Consider the following 17,500-nt stretch of genomic DNA (forward strand, 5'->3'; position numbering starts at 1 on the left):
CATTATCCTCCCCATTCCAAGCCCAGAGATGGACAAAGCCTGCCTCATCACCTGCAAGGACATACCGCCCATACTCTGGCTCAGAATGGGTAGAGGAAGAGGAGAACCCTCCAGAGGGCAAGTCGAGAGGTGGAGGGGAGGGATCAGGTGTCTCACCAGGCGTGACGATCCTCGCTAGCATAGGCGTGGAGTTTCCGTGCTTTGGCGCTGAGATCGGGAGGTTGGGAAAGAGTGAGGGGTGTATACAGCTAAGTGGGGCACCGACAGAGGAGTAAAAAGTGGTAATGTGGTGATTGCCAGATTTGGAGATATCGTGCCGCATCAGAATGTGGGATCGGCGTCGATGAATCAAAACGGCGACGGCAACCTCGTCTTGATGGCGATAACCGATCATTTCCATGACTTTGACTTCCCCTTCAATTTCTGCTGATCCAAGATCGATTCGCACCTCATTCTCATTCCCACTTGACGCTTCAAACCAAACACGTAAATCTCCATCTTCCGTCACGCCTGCTACGATATCATGCTGCAAATCATATCTCGCCAGAACGATTTCATCTGGCTTGCCAGCTTGCCGTCTCTTGACCAACTCTGATCTGTTGGGAAACCCAGTTTCAGCGAGAGGAGATGTAAAGACACAATCAATGTTCCCATCCACCAGACTTGCTTGACGCTTGCCGACTTTGGTGATTGTCCCTGACTGTAGTTCCCACAGCTTGACTCGCCCGTCTTGCCCAGCGGTGATCCATTTGAGAGCAGTATCATTCTGCCCTTGTGGCGCCCAAATATCAACGACAAAACCTTCATGTGATTTTCTCGGGTCGGAGTAAACATTGACGGAAGTGGCTCTACCGCCGTGGGTAGCATGATTACGAGTTTGAACGCTTGTAAAAACTACACTGCCCGTTTGAAGACCCCAAAGAATGAAGGATTGTGATCTACTTGGCAGATAGATGGCTGAGGGCTCAGCAAGCGGGTCGATATGCGGTCGAATGTGGAAGTTGGCTGAGAAGACGTCAATATAGTCTTGGTAGTTGGTCATTCCACTTACCATCCCTTCCAGGTCCCCAGAAACCTTTAGAGACCTTGCCGCTGATGGGATCACTCCTAACTACACCTCCCATGAACAACGACGCGCTGAGCATGTAAGGTGGAGGCCGAGTCGTAGCGGCCAAAACAGCTTCGTACTTTTGCCGATGAGTTATTTTTGGGGTCGTCGGTTGCAAGACGTTGTCCCCATCTTCCCCGAGCTTGCTCGTGTACGCTACTTTGTCTTTGGGCGTCGATTGACGATTCTTTCCAATGACAAGGCTTTTCGAATTTGAGGGGAGGAAAGGGGGGTAGTACAGTGAGATGGAATGGATAAGACCCGTTGGTGGGGTGTGCATGACAATGCTAGTTTTGGAATTCGTCCAAAGACTGCAAACAGGTCAGCAATAAATCACATTACAGTCCAGATCGACATACTCCAGCATGACCTCCCTTCCCAATGCCTCCTTTTTCCATCCCCTTCCGGCGGCATTCACACAACTCTGAGCAAGGACCACAATCTCTTCCCTGCGCCTGCTATCTCTGGCAACGCCTTCGCCCAGAAACCGGTTGACATAGCTATGCCGCCACACCGTATCGTTTTCCGTTTGCTCGTTCAGTAACTTGCACGTCTCGGAAAATCTCAACAAGGTCCTGGGCGACAGGCGAGACATCAGCGTATGAAGAAGATCACCCGGAAGCTTCAGCAGGTAGCTACGAGGTCCGGCAAATCAGTTTATCGCACGTGTGTCATGTACCAGAAGCGACTTGCCATTCGCCACCCGGAATACCGTTTCGAGCTTTCCCTTTTCCCTTCCATTTGGTGGTTTCTACTGCTTTCCCCTTGTTTGGCGCGGCCCTCTTGGACGCATTTGGCCGAGAAGGCGTGGCAACGGAGAGATAGTCAAAGTCATCTTCAAATTCGAGTTCTTCGTGGCCGTGGAGAGAGGTATGTGGTGAAATACTTCCGTTCGAAAAGTGTCGATGGGAGGAGGGCGCTGGTTGCATATAAGCTTGTTGAGCCGGGAGACGGTTGTGAGCTGGGCGTAGGAGCCTTGGTGTGGGCCGGGGGCAGGGACGTGGGTGGAGCGGGTGGAAAGGAGAACGGATTCATCCGATCCATCAAGGCGTGTCGCTTTCAGCCTCCATCTCCGGCGAGCTGGCTTCCAGCGTCATCATATATTGTAATTACGTAACATTTCTGCCATACCTGGTACTTCGGTGTTCGGTCGCCGACTCTCGAGAGACTCGCCCGCAGGGCATCTCATACGATATCACGGCTGAAAATACGTACGTACCTTCCCAAAAGGAGGATGTCATTCCTGCCCAACTGGTTCTGATTAGTCTCTCAAAATGCGCCATTCTTATCGCCGACCTCCATCCATTGAAAACCCAGCATACGACACGCTATGCCCGAGCCCCTTCTCAGCTACAAAAGCAATCGTCCTCGCTGAGGTTGCAACAGACCACTAGCAGCATACCCCATCCGATCAACGACTCGCTCAACTCTATCCTTACATACTCTACCAAACCACATCATGAAGGTCTTTCTTACCGGTGCCACCGGCTACATTGGGTCTCACTTGACTTCCATTTTACTCTCCGCCGGACACGACCTCAGCGCGTTAGCTCGTTCTGACGTTGGTGTAAGTGACATACGTCACAAGGAGTTATGGTTGACACGGATTCATGGATTCAGGCAGAAAAACTCGAAAAGCAAGGCATCTCAGTCGTTCGTGGATCACTTGAAGATGTCGACATCCTCACCAAGGCCGCTTCCGAGGCGGATGCTGTCATCCATCTAGCTTATATCCACGACTTTGGGAACCACGACGGTACACCTATCCGAGGTTAGCCCATCTTCTATCCTTCTGGAAGTACATTTGACTCTGTGGGATAATAACTTGAAACTTTCAAGTGGATAACGCTGCAATCCGCGCTTTGGCAGAGGGCCTCAAAGGCACCGACAAACCCCTTCTTACAACTTCTGCCCTTCCTTTCGGTACCCCCTACGCTACAGAGCTCGACCCGGCCACGTTTGGTCCCCGCGCCCAAGCCGAAAGGACCCTTCTCGAGTATACTTCCCAAGGGGTGCGAACGGGTATTGTTCGTCTGCCCAACGTCCATGGTGACAATGACAAAGCCTTTGTACCACACGTTATCGCCCAGTCTCGCAAGAATGGTGTGGCTGCTTATGTGGGAGAAGGCAAGACGCATTGGGCGGCGGTGCATGTGAAGGATGCGGTGCAGGTGTACAAGTTGGCGATTGAGAGCAAGATACTGAAAGGTGGAGAGGTTCTGCATGCGGTACATGATGAAGGGGTCGAGTCCAAAAAGTTGATGGAGCTCATTGCGAACAAAATTGGTGTTGAGACAAAGAGTATTATGCCAGAGGAAGCTGCAACTTTCTATACTTTCCTGGGTCCTTTTGTTCAAGCGGATATTACTGGCACGAGCACGTTGACGAGGGAGCGGCTAGGCTGGGAACCCAAGGAGAAGACATTGCTGGAGGATTTGGAGACTAGTGAAACCTACTTTGCGACTGGTAGTGGTAGCAAGTATTAATAACAACTTGACAATTTCGCCATATGTGTGAATCAATTAACAAAGAGCTGGACGAAAGTCAAATGCATCTGTGCCCTGTTTTGGTTACCTCACACCAATATAGGGCAAAAAAATCTGGAATTGAGGATCAGCGCCATATCTTCTTCGTCGTTCCTTTACTAACTCCTACCGGAAGCTGCATCTGCTTCCAAAGGAAATCCCTTTATGTAATCCAGATAAACCTCTTTATCCGGCTCCTTTCGGCGGGGGGCCCATATTCAGTTCGGCGGAATCACTTGCCGGCAGTACATGTTAAGGATGCGGCGCAGGTTTATAGGCTGGCCATGGAGAGTGAAGGTGCTGAAAGGTGGAGAGATTTTGCATGCTGTCCAAGATGGAAAGATCCCTTTCAAGAGTATTTCAGAGGTTCTACAACAATCAATTGTATAGATTGCACAAGTTCTTCCGAGCCTATCCATCTGGCCGAAGTCTCCCAATCCTCAAAGCCGAGGTTTCAGTGACATTATTCTTCTTATGCTTAATAACGATATAAAGATCTTAAGATGCGTACGGGCTCGGCCAGCGGCAGTCAGGAGGGCAGTTCTGATGATAACTGATAAGCTTCGCCTCCTTTCACGTTGCTTCGGTCTCACTCATCACGTATCATCGGAAGGTCGGGCGGGGGGGTCGGGGGACAGTTTGCGACCTGAGAATGACAGTAATTTCTTCATCCCAGTGGTTCAATGTATGTATTCTATACTGTTGTTAAACATGATTCTGATCAGGACTTGCAACAGAGATGTGGATAGGAATGCCCCCCCCACAACACAACACAACACGCAAGACCGTATGCTACAACAAGAAGGACGGGGAACGGCCTGTGCTCCGCCGGAGTCGCAATTGAACTCCGGTCACATACTTGTTATCAGTGGCAACGAATAACAAATGTACACTGACTAGTAACCTCGGCTTCGGCGAGCATAAAAGGTCAGTTAGTTCAGATTGCTATACACCGACATAGATACTCGGCTCGGTGTTCTCACGCGGGCTTCGCTACTCTGACAGATATATAAACCCAGGCCAGAATGTCCACCCACTTCATGTACTCCACCTCCAACCAATTCCGTCCAAGGAGTACCTCACTCCTCTCTTGACCCGTCTCTTCCCAGTACTTGACAGCATTCAGACCAATCTCAGGATGAAAGTATTTCTCACCGGTGCTAGCGGCTACATTGGTTCCCATGTGACTGCTCTTCTTCTCGAGGCAGGGCACCAGCTCACAGCTATCGCGCGGTCCGATGCCTCCGTAAGTCCTTGCCATCTGTTCCCTGCCCCTTTTCCATTAATGTCGGCCGTTCGAGCTAATTCCTGAGAGTTAGGCCAAGAAACTTGAGCGTCAAGGCGTCACCGTCATTCTCGCGTCTCTCGAAGACACTGAAGTCCTTACAAAAGCGGCTTCTGAGGCGGACGCCGTTATTCACTTGGCTTATATCCACGACTTCTCCGATTATGGAGGTAAACCTGCGCAAAGTAAGTTTATATGTTCTTACATGTAAACCCATTGTCTGGTCCAAGTTCTTACAGATGTTCCCCTATAGTCGACTACGCAGCTATCCGAGCACTTGCCTCCGGTCTCAAAGGTACCAACAAGCCCCTAGTCACCACTTCTGGGATTCCTAGCCCCGGCATCAGGATCTGCACCGAACTCGACGTCGGCAAGTACGGCCCTCGTGCTGAAGCCGAAAATGTTCTTTTCGAGTATACGTCCCAAGGCGTCCGTACTGCTGTCATCCGGCTTCCTTTCACTGTCCACGGCGATTTCGACAAGGGGTTCATCCCTCTTATCATCGACCAATCCCGCCAGAAGGGTGTTGCTGCCTACGTTGGTAAAGGAGACAATCACTGGCCTGCAGTACACGTCAAGGATGCTGCCCAACTCTATAAGGCCGTCATTGAGAGTAAGACCTTGGAAGGTGGTAAGATCCTGCATGGTGTCCAAGACGAGGGTATTCCGTTTAAGCAGATTGCGGAGGTCATTGGTAAGAAGCTTGGCGTTGAGACAAAGAGTGTGGCAGACGAAAAAGTTGGGGAGTATTATAGTTGGCTTGGGATGTTTGTAAAAATGGACTTTATCGGTAGCTCCAAATTGACTAGAGAATGGTTGGGCTGGGAGCCGAAGGAGCAGGGCTTGTTGGCTGATTTAGAAAGTAGCCAGACTTACTTCAAAGAGTAGATTGGAAACTTCCGTGATGCAAGTGTGACTGTCATACTCCAGTTTTATCCTTGCCTAGTTGTCCTTTGGATTTGCACCCCTAAGCTCGCTCTGTTTATTGTTGAGCCGTTATCCTGGTCCCAATAACGAAAAGAATAGAAGAGACATGGAGTCCGTCATACACAAATGCGTCATTACTAAAATGTTTACGTAAGATGACATTAACTGATGCCATTAACCGGGCCCGATGTTGTTGTTACGACTGACGGCCAGAAGAAGTCAACGAATCCTTCACTCTACCCTACTCCTTCTTCTTATTTTGCCAAATATTCCCAGCCCGCACCCTATATTAATACCAACGTCGCATATTACGAAGGATGAGCGAGCAAGTGGGACAAAGAGAAGCAGTCGATTCTCCTCAAGCTACTGGCGTGAAGACACCTCCGGAGCCTTGTCCTTTATGTCGAGAAACCGGTCCGCCTCAGCCTCCCTCTATCACAGAAGAAGGCAAGACAAACGAAGACATCGACTTCATATGGGTAGCGTGTAACAAATGTGATGAGTGGTATCACTCGGCTTGTTTATTCCTTGGTGATGAGAAGTGGAGAGGGACGATACCCAAAGAGATTATTTCGACAGTCGAGACGAACTTTGGCGACGAAGGGGCATGGACGAATTGGGTTGAGTGGATAGGAAAATGGTATGCGTATTTCTCATGACTAGGTTTTTCACATCTGACAATCAGCCACTGGGGATCAGGTATTGTGCCCCTTGTCTGGCTCGCTCAACTTCGCCGTCGAACCCTCGCCCCCCTCGGCATCCACTAGTTGCCACTATGAAGCGAGCATCGATTCAACCTAAAGACATCGATCAAGCTGGAAAGCCTCTTAAAAGGTCTGCAAGCACTTCAGCTCCTCTACTCAAGTCCAATATCAAGCGACCTCGCACCAGTACAAAAGGTCAGGAAACAGCGTCACCTGAGATTGATATGAAGAGCGAGAGGGAGCAACAAGCGGAGAGTACTGCGGGGACACCTGCTTCGGATGCTCCTCAAGGGCGACCGAAACGAAAAACTGCCCAAATTGATTACCGCAACTTGAACAACTCGATTGCTACGCCTACTCATCAATGGTTGGAGTTGATTGCGGATCCTGAGAAGTATGGACGAACAATCTTAGACGGTCAGTCAATCAATTTTACTGGATAGGCGAGGGTTGATCAAAACATGTATAGCCAACTACCCTGCTCTTCCTGGGAAACTTTTGACGCGTGCGTGGCTGGAGTCACAACCTTTACCCGGGCAACCTTCTTCTATTTCGCCTGATCTACTACCAACTCGATTCTGGGGTCCCGATAGGGAGCCGCTCATCGTCAGGCCGGAAAATGGCGGATTCTCAAGTCTAGGAGGACATTTACCGTCGAAGGACTTGACCGTGCAGGATGTGGCTAATCTGGTCGGTCCAGATCGAATGGTAGATGTGATTGGTATGCCCCTTTTTACTCTCAACACAACGATCATAGATACTAATTGTTAAGGTTACTGTAGACGTCTCCTCTCAGCACTCTTCACAATGGACCCTTCAGAAATGGGCCGAATATATTCAATCATCTTCTGGAAATACCAGTGTCCGCAACCCCAAGGTCTACAACGTTATCTCCCTCGAAATATCCGGTACAGAACTAGCCAAAAAGGTGAAGCCGCCCAAGATCGTCAGAGAGATCGACTGGGTGGACAATTTTTGGAGATTCAGTGCCGGAGCGGGAGGGAAGGATGTGAAGGAGAAGGGTAGGGGGAATGATAGCAGAGAAAGCAGTGAGATAAGAAAGGAGGGAAGCCACTTAACCGAAGGGGATAATGCCGGGGGCGAGATTGAAGAGGATCTTGAAGGTTTGAAAGAGAAAACAAACACGCCTTACCCCAAGGTCCAACTTTATTGCCTCGTAGGTTCCTGCACTTCAAACTGATCTGTCGGAAGATATTTACAACGAACTGATTTTCGGAATTCAGATGGGTATGAAGGGTGCGTGGACAGTAAGCTACAACTATAATTGCTCTGGTAGATTTATCCGTTAATGGATCGCCTATAGGACTGGCACGTTGATTTTGCCGCAAGCTCTGTATATTACACGATCCATTCCGGCGCAAAGGTAAAACTCTCCTGCTTTGTGTCGTTCTTCTCTCCCGGCTCATACCATTCTCAGGTCTTCTTTTTCGTCAAGCCCACCGAACAAAACCTCAAAGCCTACGCAGAGTGTACGTCAAACTCTCACAAAATCGCCTAGCCCCTTATCCCTTACTCCTTATTTCTTACCTCGCGGATCCCCCAGCTGAATCCATATCTTAGGGTCTGGTTCCTACGAGAAACAGCAAGATACATGGTTGGGCGACATGGTTGACGAAGTCCGAAAGGTGGAATTGCACGCTGGTGATACGATGTAAGTGATAGTTATGACAAAAAAGCGCGTGTTACCTGACGGGCTTGTCTAGGATAATACCGACAGGTTACATCCACGCCGTTTATACACCCATGGACTCTATCGTTTTTGGAGGGAATTTCCTGCATTCGTATAACGTTGATACTCGTGGGTTTTCAGATGCTTGAATGCCCCGCGCAATTCGATTGTCACTGACACTTTCATTTTCGTCTGGTAAAGAATTACGACTACGTCAGATTGAGATCGATACTAAAGTCCCTCAGAGATTCCGTTTTCCCATGTTTGACCGGTACGTCATTTCCCCCTACAGTTTTGTGCGATCCATTCATTGATGATCTTTGGTCATTTCCAGGCTCTGCTGGTACGTCGCCGATAAATACTGTAGCGACCTCCGTCATCTTCGTGCCTACCGCCCTCGAGCAACCACCACTCCGAAACCGCCACATTTCCGCGTCCTCCAATGTCTCTCCTATCTTGCCAATTTCCTCGTCTCCCAAACGGGAATTCTCGAGGACCCCGAGGCGGAAGATAAAGCTCGGAAACTGGTACACGATAGGATACCGGGAGATATCGTCAAGGATCCCGAGGGACTAGCAAAGGAGCTGAAGTGGAGGGTGGAGAGAGAGTTGGGAGCGTTGGGTTTATTAGGGGAGGAGGCGTCTGGTGTCGAGGCGGAGGAGTTCAAGTCCAATGGCACCGCGAATGGGAGCGTGAAAATCAAGGGGAAGGAGGTTAGCAGGAAAAGGGATCGGTTGAGTAAAGTGTTTGATAAGAAGGCAATATCTCGAACTTGGGATTTCCACCCTCCGTGAGTCCCTTTCCCACAATCCACTTTGAACTTGAAGCTAATTTGATTCCAGAGCATGGTCAGAAAACAGACAATCCCCTCAAATAGAAACGACAACCGTCCAATTACCTCGCCCTAGCACATCTTCTTCCGACGCTATCTCAGGTTCTGGCCCTGGCGCTAGCCCGGGTGCGAGTGCGAATGGGGGTGCAAACGAAAACGAACAAGCAGAATTGACGACAATGCTCGTGAAGCAGACTCGTAAACGTATGCGGGAACTGGACGATGGTACGGTTATTGAAGAGAGTCAGGAAACCACCTTTGTGGAGAAGAAGACAGTTTGGGGACCGAAGCTCGACAAAGAGAAGATATCACAACCGCAAGGGAAAGTAGAGGAGGATATGGACATTGACCACTGATCATTTGGCGTTGGCTATTTGCAGAAAGTTGAAGAAAAGGGGTCTGAGGGGTCACATTTGTCTATGGCTTTGTAATCTCGCCCATGACATGTATTCGTGCTATTATGTCTCTTCTTTCCGAGACCAATTATAGACGAGTATATATAATAATGCCATGTTGTGGTGCTAGTCTAAAAGCGCACTGCATCCCGTAGTTACTGATCTATGCTATAAGCTGTTTTACTTATACATCATACCACTGTGTTTGTACATGCAAGGGGTTGGCAGAGTACAATACCTGTACAAACGAAAGTAGATGCACAGCCAATAATAATATATACTCGAAGCGACGCGTTTCTCCCCTACGGTGGGATGTGAACGCACCATCTGTCGGACGTCACCTCTTCCTTTCTTCCTTATTTCAGTCCCTTTCTACTTTTACTGCTCCTCTCTCAACAATCTATCGACCAGTGCCAAACTTGGTTTATCACCCACTGAACGCATCAACGCCAAAGTTAAAGTACCAGAATTACAGCTATGTCGTCGTGGCTCTTCCTTGTTCTCATCTTCATTGTCCTCCCTGCTGCGGGGTATATCTACTGGCTTAGGAGACAAAGGGCGGGGGATGTCGGGATTCCTCTTAGGTGAGTATTATGAAATGCCAAGTGCAGCAGAGGTCAGATCAATCTATGGACCTATCAGCCATGAGTTTGGCCTGGTATAGTCGTGCATAAAGGACTATGAGTTATTGGATATATCCCTGACTGACAGAACTGAATGGTAGTATGCCAAGAGGTGAAACTGGGATCCGATTATCAGAAGACGGCGTAAGTCCTTCTTTCTCTGTTTCCATGACCAGCTGCTGCAATACTATACTCTTCCATGATGCCCAGTACTAATGCGAGACATTTGGAATACGTAGCCGCCTACACATTCATTCATAACCAACAATGTATCCACCGATTCTTTGCCGTCTCACGCCCTTTCAAACTTGCCAGAACTGTCTCATCGAGATGAACCATTGTCTGCGAGCCCTATTGGCGATGACAATGATGGAGCGGGTGCTGGATTCGGGAGTATGCCCATAACGAGGTTTTCCACGGGTTCTTCGTCATTCCCCAATTTCAACTCCAACCTGAACTCTAACGCCAAGGAAAACCCATTTAGAGATGAAAAGTCCGGAAACAAAGGTCGTCGCTCGATGAAGAGTGCTGCAGCGGGCCAGGCGAAGAATGGTGAGGCTGGGGATGTTAGCATAAGTGAGGATGAGTATGAGGACAATTCAAATGAAGAGGGAGGGAAATTTTCAATTGGGGATGATGAAGAGGGATGGAATCGGTAGTCTTTTTAGTTGATATGCCAAACTATGCATCTTGTTGTAGCATGTATGAATAGTGGTTTTTGTCACCACATTGTGGCTCGTCGTCGCCAAACGGGTCGCCAGGACAGTGTCTCCGCGCGTTGTCAGCACTACTTCGCTTGTTCTTCGTATACATACATCCGCAAAACGTCGTCCATCGCTGGGGCTACATCGCTCAGAAATAGAGAGTATCCCAAAAAAATATACATTCCCTCTATTCCCCCAGTACAGCGAGCAGCGGCAACCCTCGGCAATCACTGCTCTCAGATCTAGACTACAGCACATCTTGAAAACTCGAACGCCTTTTGACGAGTAATACATGATTTGCCCACCATGTCTCACGCATTACTGTACGTCCTGATCCTCTCTCTATCATGATGTCAAGTAGACTCGGGTAACCTAAATCATGCCTTTTTCTAGCCTCCGCCTGTTCCTCTCCCCCTACTTCTCCATCTCCATCGCCATGCAGTACCTCAAGACCTATCCCGACTCTATTGGTATATCCCACTATCTCTGCTGGCGAATGAAGAGGATGCCTGCCGAAGAAGTTGAGTTTTATTGGCCCCAGATATGGTATGTTTCGTTTCTGCACGTAGGGGAGGGTAACAGCTGAAAAAGAGTAGCCATTTGTTACTGACTTACCCTACCCAATCCAATGCTCTCGAGTCGTTCATCATCGCTCGAGCAGAGGAAAGCACCCACTCTGCCATGCTCGTACGTCTATCTTCCTCCTGACAACAAAAGGAACCAAGTGCTCAGCGCCGACCTTAGACATTCTGGTTCATGCAAGCCGCTCTCCGAGACCTCATCCCAACCCGGCAGACGGATCCTGTCCCGTTCGCAATCTGCCAACGCGTCCTGCACCGTTGCCATGCCATCATTTTTGGTGATCCCCCAGAACCGTCGCGCTCGCCTTACCGCTCTTTACCGCATTCGCCGTCTACCTCTGCCTTGGGCGTGCTCTCTTCCCTCCCTGGCTCTGGTTCTAACTCTACCGGCATTCAAATTGACGAGGGCCAAAGGCAAGGACAAAGGTTTGGCCAGGGGAGAGTGAACTCACATGCAGCAGCGGCGTTGGTGGGTATGGGCGTCATGTTCGCTGGTATACCCGGTATGCCCGCTCTAGTCCCCCTCGTAGGCGAATGGGCTCTCATCCAAGGTCGCCGACCGATGGACGATCTGACAAGTGGAAGGGATAGGGTGGAAGTGGATACGGGTGGTGGAGCGGATGTCAGGCCTGAAAATGTGGAAAGGAGGAGAAAGGAAAATGAGAATGAGAAGGAGGAGAAAGAGGATGATAGTGAGTCGGAAGAGGAAGATGGGCGAGCGCAGAGTAATGAGAATACCCAAGGTCAAGGGTACAAGTCGAATGTTAAATTCGCCAAATCAACCGTCAATCTCGCAATCACTGGCCCCGCTCAAACAGCGCCCAACCTCTATTCTCCACCCCGATCTCCATCTGCACTTACTCCTTTCTCCGTGATCGACATGCCCGATGAGAAGGAAAGGGAAAAGGAAAAGAATGGCGGCATTTCTCGCCGAAAGGGTTCAGACCCATTCGGTCAACTGTTCAATGACCGATCCCCTACTCCACCTAAATCTGTACACCAACCTTTCCATTCCGTGCCTTCTTTACCCCGTTCATCGTCTTATAACCCCTATCATTACTCTGGAGGACCACCCACAGCGGAAGCCATTCTCGCGACCTACTCGCTCTCTGCGCAAAGACAACTCCTCACAAGTCATTACTGTAGGAGCGAAGTGAGGTTCTTGCTATTATTGGAAGATATCAGTAATAGATTATTGGTCATTCCTAAACCGGCGCGGGTTAGTGCTTTGAGAGCAGAATTGACGAGTTTGAACCACAACCTCCCAGCCGAAGTGTGCATGCCTCTATGGTGTACTGCCGATCACACCCTTTCTCCTTCCTCTTCTTCATCCACCTTGAGCCCATCACCCTCATCTGGATCGAACAACCCCTCTTCGTCGGCAAAAAATCGAGCATACCATCCGCGCGGTTCCGCCGTCCCAGGCGGTCACTCTCGAGTTGTGCGTATCTCACCAGGCGATTCCGTCGTCCTCAACTCGGCAGAAAGAGCACCGTACTTGTTACACGTCGAGATCCTCCAAGGGGATCTCGATTTTGACCCGACGAGAAGGGAAAATAGGGAGTTGTTGAAGAAAATCGTGGTAGCGGAGGATAGAAAAAGGAGGAAAAGGGATGGGACATTGGGAGTAGATGGAAACGGACGTGAAGCTGGTGCTGGCGCCAGAGTACGTAATGGAGGGTACAGTAATTGTCGACAGGAATGGGGATTAGGGAGTAAAAAAGGAAAAGGGAAAGGAGAAGGCTTCGGAAGTCTCATGCCTGATTCTATCCCTGCCATCCCGCCTTCTCCTGTCCCAGCTCCAGTCGCAAACTCTTCCAAACCACCTTCTCAAACACCTCTATCTACCATCGCCGCCACCACTACCACTGCTGGTACCCCCCAGCCTACCCCTCCAGAAGAGGTGGACCTTGTCGAACAACTTTACGGTACTCTCTCCATCCATGACGAGATTCCCGACTTGTCTGAAATTATCCCCTTACCGAGTGGGCCGAAGAACAGGGATTTGGATATGAAAGCGTGGGATCGGGGGTCACCTGTCCCTGGGCGAATAACCAGCTCAGGTGTGAGTGTGGGTGCGAGTGCGGGGATAGGAGCGGGTGCGATGGGCGATGTGGGGCAATACGCAACCTCCCCCACGGGAACGGCAACAGGAAGTGAGATAGGTAAATCCGGACCGTCTACACCTGGCTTCCCATCAGTTAAATCGGGGTTTACCTCACCTTCTCCATCTTCCTCGTCTGCCTTCACCCCTGGCTTGGTTCAAGCTCAAGGTCAAAGCCCTTCCACCCCCGGACCAAAGAGGGCAATCACTCTCGAAGATTATTCGGAACGTATGCGCACAGCGGCCGTCATGCTTGCTCAATTGAACGCTTCACTTATACCGAATGCACCAGAGAACCAAAGTGGGGGTGGATGGATACCGGGTACAGGGTGGATAAGGACTCCAGGCGGTGGTGGAGGAGGTGGAGGGGAAGAAACTGGTGGGAAGCCAGATGGATCGGCGGGAGGTAAACTGAAGCTCGCAGCAGCACAAGCGGCAGCGATAAGAGAACGGATCATGCTCGAGATGATGGCTCTTGAAGAAGAACGAGTGGAACGTATGACAGATCGACCGCCTGGTGCGGATATACACATCCCCACAGCTGAAACGTCTGGAGGAGGTGAAGGCGGATATGAGCATGATCATGAACATGGTACAGCGGAAGACGAAGGGATTGTGAGGAGAGAGTTGAACAAAGCAGATCCGTCGGCAGCTGTATTCAGGGAAAGTTGGTCAGCGAAGAAGAGCAGGATAAGGGCTGGAAGTCCGTGGGGCCATCTGGCGAACTGGGATGTGGGTTTCACTTTTCTCCTTTTCACTCCTTGTTTCCGCCGCTATACTTGATGGAAATTCTGTTCCCTTTGACTAGAAAGGATCGGGCTGATAAGGGATTTTAGGTCATCTCAGTGATCGTCAAGACAGGTGCGGATCTAAGGCAGGAGCAACTTGCAACGCAATTGATTGAACGGTTCAGCCGAATTTGGAAAGAGGAAAATTGTGATTGCTGGGCCAGATTGTAAGTTCTTGTTTTTATTGATTTGCCATTTCACAGTCGCTTCGAGGTGGGGTCGTTAATATATCTTTTGGCAGCTTCCGAATCCTTATTACCGGTGAAACATCTGGATTGGTGGAGACTGTGACGGATGCGGTGTCTGTACATTCTATCAAGAAGGGAGAATATGCCAAGCGATTGGCTGAAGGAGGGCCTATCGGGCATGTGTCCTTGATGGACCACTACGTCAACGTGAGCCACCTTTTCCCTTTCCCCCTTCCTGCAATTCAGCTGATAAACTTTCTAGACATTCGGTAAACCCGATTCCGGTCGATTCGCTCGTGCCCAACGCAATTTTATCCGTTCTCTCGCAGGTTACTCTATCATCACGTACCTCCTTCAGATCAAAGATCGGCATAACGGGAACATTCTCGTAGACCAGGATGGGCACTTGATCCATATTGACTTTGGGTTCATGTTAAGTAACTCGCCGGGAAATATGGGATTTGAGGCGGCACCTTTCAAGATGCTTATGGTGAGGACTCTCTCTTTTTCTCCTCTCTCTGCGCGCGTTGGTTGCTGACAACGATAATAGGAGTATGTGGATATCATGGGAGGATTGGATAGTCCTGGTTATGCGTACTTCAAGAAGCTGTTCAAGGAAGGATTCGAAGCTGCAAGGAAACATTCAGATAGTTTGATCAGTACGCTCATCTCTCTCTCAACTTTCCTTTCGTCTGGGACGTTACTGATTTTTGGTGAATAGCAATTGTCGAGCTCATGCAGAAGAGTGCGTTCTTTTTCTCCAAAGCCTTCCAGCCTGATCCAGAATTAGAAGATTATAAAAGCTGACAAAACTGTGATTCTCCGTACAGACTCTAAACTCGACTGTTTTGCTCTCTTTGGTGATCAGACAGCTGCTCATTTCCGAGAACGTTTCCAACTAGGTCTCACGACGCAAGCTGTAGACGCATATTTGGAACGCCTAATTGTAACCTCAACCGGGAGCAATTATACCAAGCTGTATGATACTTTCCAGTATTACAGGTTAGTCTTTTTTCCCTTTTCTGTTCTCCATCCTCGCAGTTTGACTTGAAGCAAAGTGGTGACTGACCGATGAATACAGTCAAGGTGTCTTATAAGCATTAAAGGACAGAGGCAGAAGAGGGAAAAAAAGAGAGGGAAGGCAAATAGAAGGCTACAAGGGAATGACAGATTATCTTGAATGGCTTTACGTGTATTTCTAGAAAACGACAGCATGCATGCTAAGTTTGGTATTGCGTTTACTATTTTTCTCCCATGCCTTCTTCCTACTAACGACGATTCTTCGCACCGTACAGGTGATCCGTGATCGGTCGTTATCTATGCCTTATTACGTAATAAATAAATGAGTAGAAGAAATTCAGATATTCAGATCTGCCGGATCTGCCAGATTAGGGAGAAAATGTATACGTCATCCCAAGGAAGTACCTCCTTTCAAGGCACGAAAGGAATCAGCTAGCATCGGCGGTCAGCCAGCCGGATAAGAACGGCAGTCGATACACGAAAGTTGCTTCCGCTCCGTTATCTTTTTTGTTCTGTAATTAAACCTGGATAATCTTGCGGGAAGTCGGTTGAAATTGGAATTTTATTACCAAAGTCGGGATAATTTCGGGATCAGCATGGAAGATCCTAACATCTCCGAAAGCAGCAGCAGCATAGCAACAATCCTTCGACGTCTTGTGCATGGTACGAGGATGATCTCGGATAGTGCATTTATGTCTCTGGATGGTGATCATGCATAGAAGGTAATGGAAGGCAGCTAAAGGAGGAACGCCGGAAAAGACGTTCGTCGGCATTCGGTATACAGACGATCGACGAGCGACGGATGATATAGCAATAGTTGCCGAATTTCATGTTACAGTATGGCGCCACCCTCGCAGGCCGCCCCTGGGCAGTCCGTCGCTGGCCATTGGCCGTCTCGTATCAGGTCACCACAAAAGGGCCATAAATGCGGCGCACCGTTCTCAGCACCGTTGTGGGAGCGAGCTGGATATAAGAGCTCGTTTCGAGAACCTTCCCCACACTCGTTAAAGAATCATATAATACTACTTACCATCTCCACGCATCTTGACTTCATTTCCAACCCCCTCGTGACCGACTCTTTCCGCCGGCTTGTGAATAACCCTGGTCTTTTGCTTCACTATCATCAGCGGTACCTTACCACGTTCCCATACTATAACAAAAGAACAATATTTTACCGCCGGCCGAAACCGCAATAAACCGTCCCAACTGCGGTCTAGAGATTATATGATGACGATTTCTTCCAGGCGAATCTCGACCTTCACCACAGCCCTCAAGTCCATTATTACCCGTTTGCCTCCGAACTCAACGCATATAAGACCCATCTCCACACGTCTTTCTGCCCCTTTTCTTCACCATCCATCTATATCCGCAACCACATCTCGTATTATCCATACAACCAAAGCAAACATGTCTACTCTCTCTAACTTCACCATCCCCAAAACCCAGATTGCCGCTGTTGTCAAAACTACCGGCGCTGAGCTCGCGATTGACAAGGAGCACCCTGTCAAGCAGGCCTCGGAGCTCAGGCCTGGCGAATGTTTGGTCAAAATCTCCCACACTGGTGTCTGCCATACCGACTTGCACGCCAAATCTGGCGACTGGCCTATTCCCCCATCCCATCCTCTTATCGGGGGTCATGAAGGTGAGTCGAATTTGGGCGCGACGTCTCCTCTTGTCCGGTCATTGCACCAAAACGAAAACGTGTGATGGCGTGGGGCCCCGCTGACGCAATGGGAACTTCCCCATTTTCACAGGTGTCGGTACTATCGTCGCTATTGGTGACCATACTGCTGCTTCTCCCGTCAAGCTCGGTGATCGAGTCGGTATCAAGTGGCTCGCCGACAGCTGTCTCAGCTGTGAGCTTTGTCGACGCGGCTATGAGATGAGTAAGTCAATATACTATTCAGAGCCAGCAAGCGCAGTTAATGATTGACTCACCATTGTAGACTGTCCCAACGTCAAGCTCTCTGGCTATACCACCGACGGTACTTTCTCCGAATACGTCGTCTCCTTCGTCAACCATGTT

At 49.5% G+C, this 17,500-nt stretch overlaps 6 protein-coding genes across 6 annotated transcripts in view; 5 read left to right on the forward strand and 1 right to left on the reverse strand.

Moving 5' to 3' along the window:
* CNBG4130 (hypothetical protein) overlaps window positions 1-2,037 on the reverse strand; it is a gene marked incomplete at both ends in the record, with an annotated part of 2,975 nt that extends 938 nt beyond the window's left edge. Inside the window, 4 exons of the mRNA XM_769020.1 lie at window positions 1-1,005; window positions 1,052-1,419; window positions 1,468-1,743; window positions 1,802-2,037. The exon at window positions 1-1,005 is cut by the window's left edge and continues 85 nt beyond it. Of these exons, the coding sequence (XP_774113.1) occupies window positions 1-1,005; window positions 1,052-1,419; window positions 1,468-1,743; window positions 1,802-2,037 (1,885 nt within the window). The remainder of the gene's footprint in view (window positions 1,006-1,051; window positions 1,420-1,467; window positions 1,744-1,801) is intronic.
* Window positions 2,038-2,567: 530 nt separating this feature from the next.
* CNBG4140 (hypothetical protein) lies at window positions 2,568-3,594 on the forward strand (the record flags this gene model as incomplete). The annotated part of the gene is made up of 3 exons (XM_769021.1): window positions 2,568-2,675; window positions 2,729-2,879; window positions 2,948-3,594. 3 exons carry the CDS (start codon window positions 2,568-2,570, stop codon window positions 3,592-3,594), a joined length of 906 nt encoding a protein of 301 aa, XP_774114.1.
* Window positions 3,595-4,771: 1,177 nt separating this feature from the next.
* CNBG4150 (hypothetical protein) lies at window positions 4,772-5,806 on the forward strand (the record flags this gene model as incomplete). Its single annotated transcript, XM_769022.1, has 3 exons — window positions 4,772-4,879; window positions 4,953-5,103; window positions 5,172-5,806. The coding sequence occupies 3 exons, from the start codon at window positions 4,772-4,774 to the stop codon at window positions 5,804-5,806; spliced, it is 894 nt and encodes a 297-aa protein (XP_774115.1).
* Window positions 5,807-6,162: 356 nt separating this feature from the next.
* CNBG4160 (hypothetical protein) lies at window positions 6,163-9,427 on the forward strand (the record flags this gene model as incomplete). Its single annotated transcript, XM_769023.1, has 11 exons — window positions 6,163-6,485; window positions 6,545-6,966; window positions 7,019-7,270; window positions 7,332-7,726; window positions 7,794-7,817; window positions 7,874-8,039; window positions 8,131-8,221; window positions 8,274-8,368; window positions 8,441-8,510; window positions 8,574-9,029; window positions 9,082-9,427. 11 exons carry the CDS (start codon window positions 6,163-6,165, stop codon window positions 9,425-9,427), a joined length of 2,640 nt encoding a protein of 879 aa, XP_774116.1.
* Window positions 9,428-11,099: 1,672 nt separating this feature from the next.
* CNBG4170 (hypothetical protein) lies at window positions 11,100-15,551 on the forward strand (the record flags this gene model as incomplete). The annotated part of the gene is made up of 11 exons (XM_769024.1): window positions 11,100-11,116; window positions 11,187-11,339; window positions 11,390-11,480; window positions 11,538-14,210; window positions 14,315-14,433; window positions 14,508-14,661; window positions 14,717-14,944; window positions 15,005-15,113; window positions 15,176-15,199; window positions 15,285-15,456; window positions 15,536-15,551. The coding sequence occupies 11 exons, from the start codon at window positions 11,100-11,102 to the stop codon at window positions 15,549-15,551; spliced, it is 3,756 nt and encodes a 1,251-aa protein (XP_774117.1).
* A 1,147-nt stretch (window positions 15,552-16,698) lies between these two features.
* Window positions 16,699-17,500, forward strand: part of CNBG4180 (hypothetical protein) — a gene marked incomplete at both ends in the record, with an annotated part of 1,499 nt that continues 697 nt past the window's right edge. The window contains 3 exons of the mRNA XM_769025.1: window positions 16,699-17,116; window positions 17,229-17,360; window positions 17,421-17,500. The exon at window positions 17,421-17,500 is cut by the window's right edge and continues 572 nt beyond it. Coding sequence (XP_774118.1) covers window positions 16,699-17,116; window positions 17,229-17,360; window positions 17,421-17,500 — 630 coding nt within the window. The remainder of the gene's footprint in view (window positions 17,117-17,228; window positions 17,361-17,420) is intronic.

Source organism: Cryptococcus neoformans, chromosome 7 (assembly GCF_000149385.1).
Source record: "Cryptococcus neoformans var. neoformans B-3501A chromosome 7, whole genome shotgun sequence".
Lineage (NCBI taxonomy): Eukaryota > Fungi > Basidiomycota > Tremellomycetes > Tremellales > Cryptococcaceae > Cryptococcus > Cryptococcus deneoformans.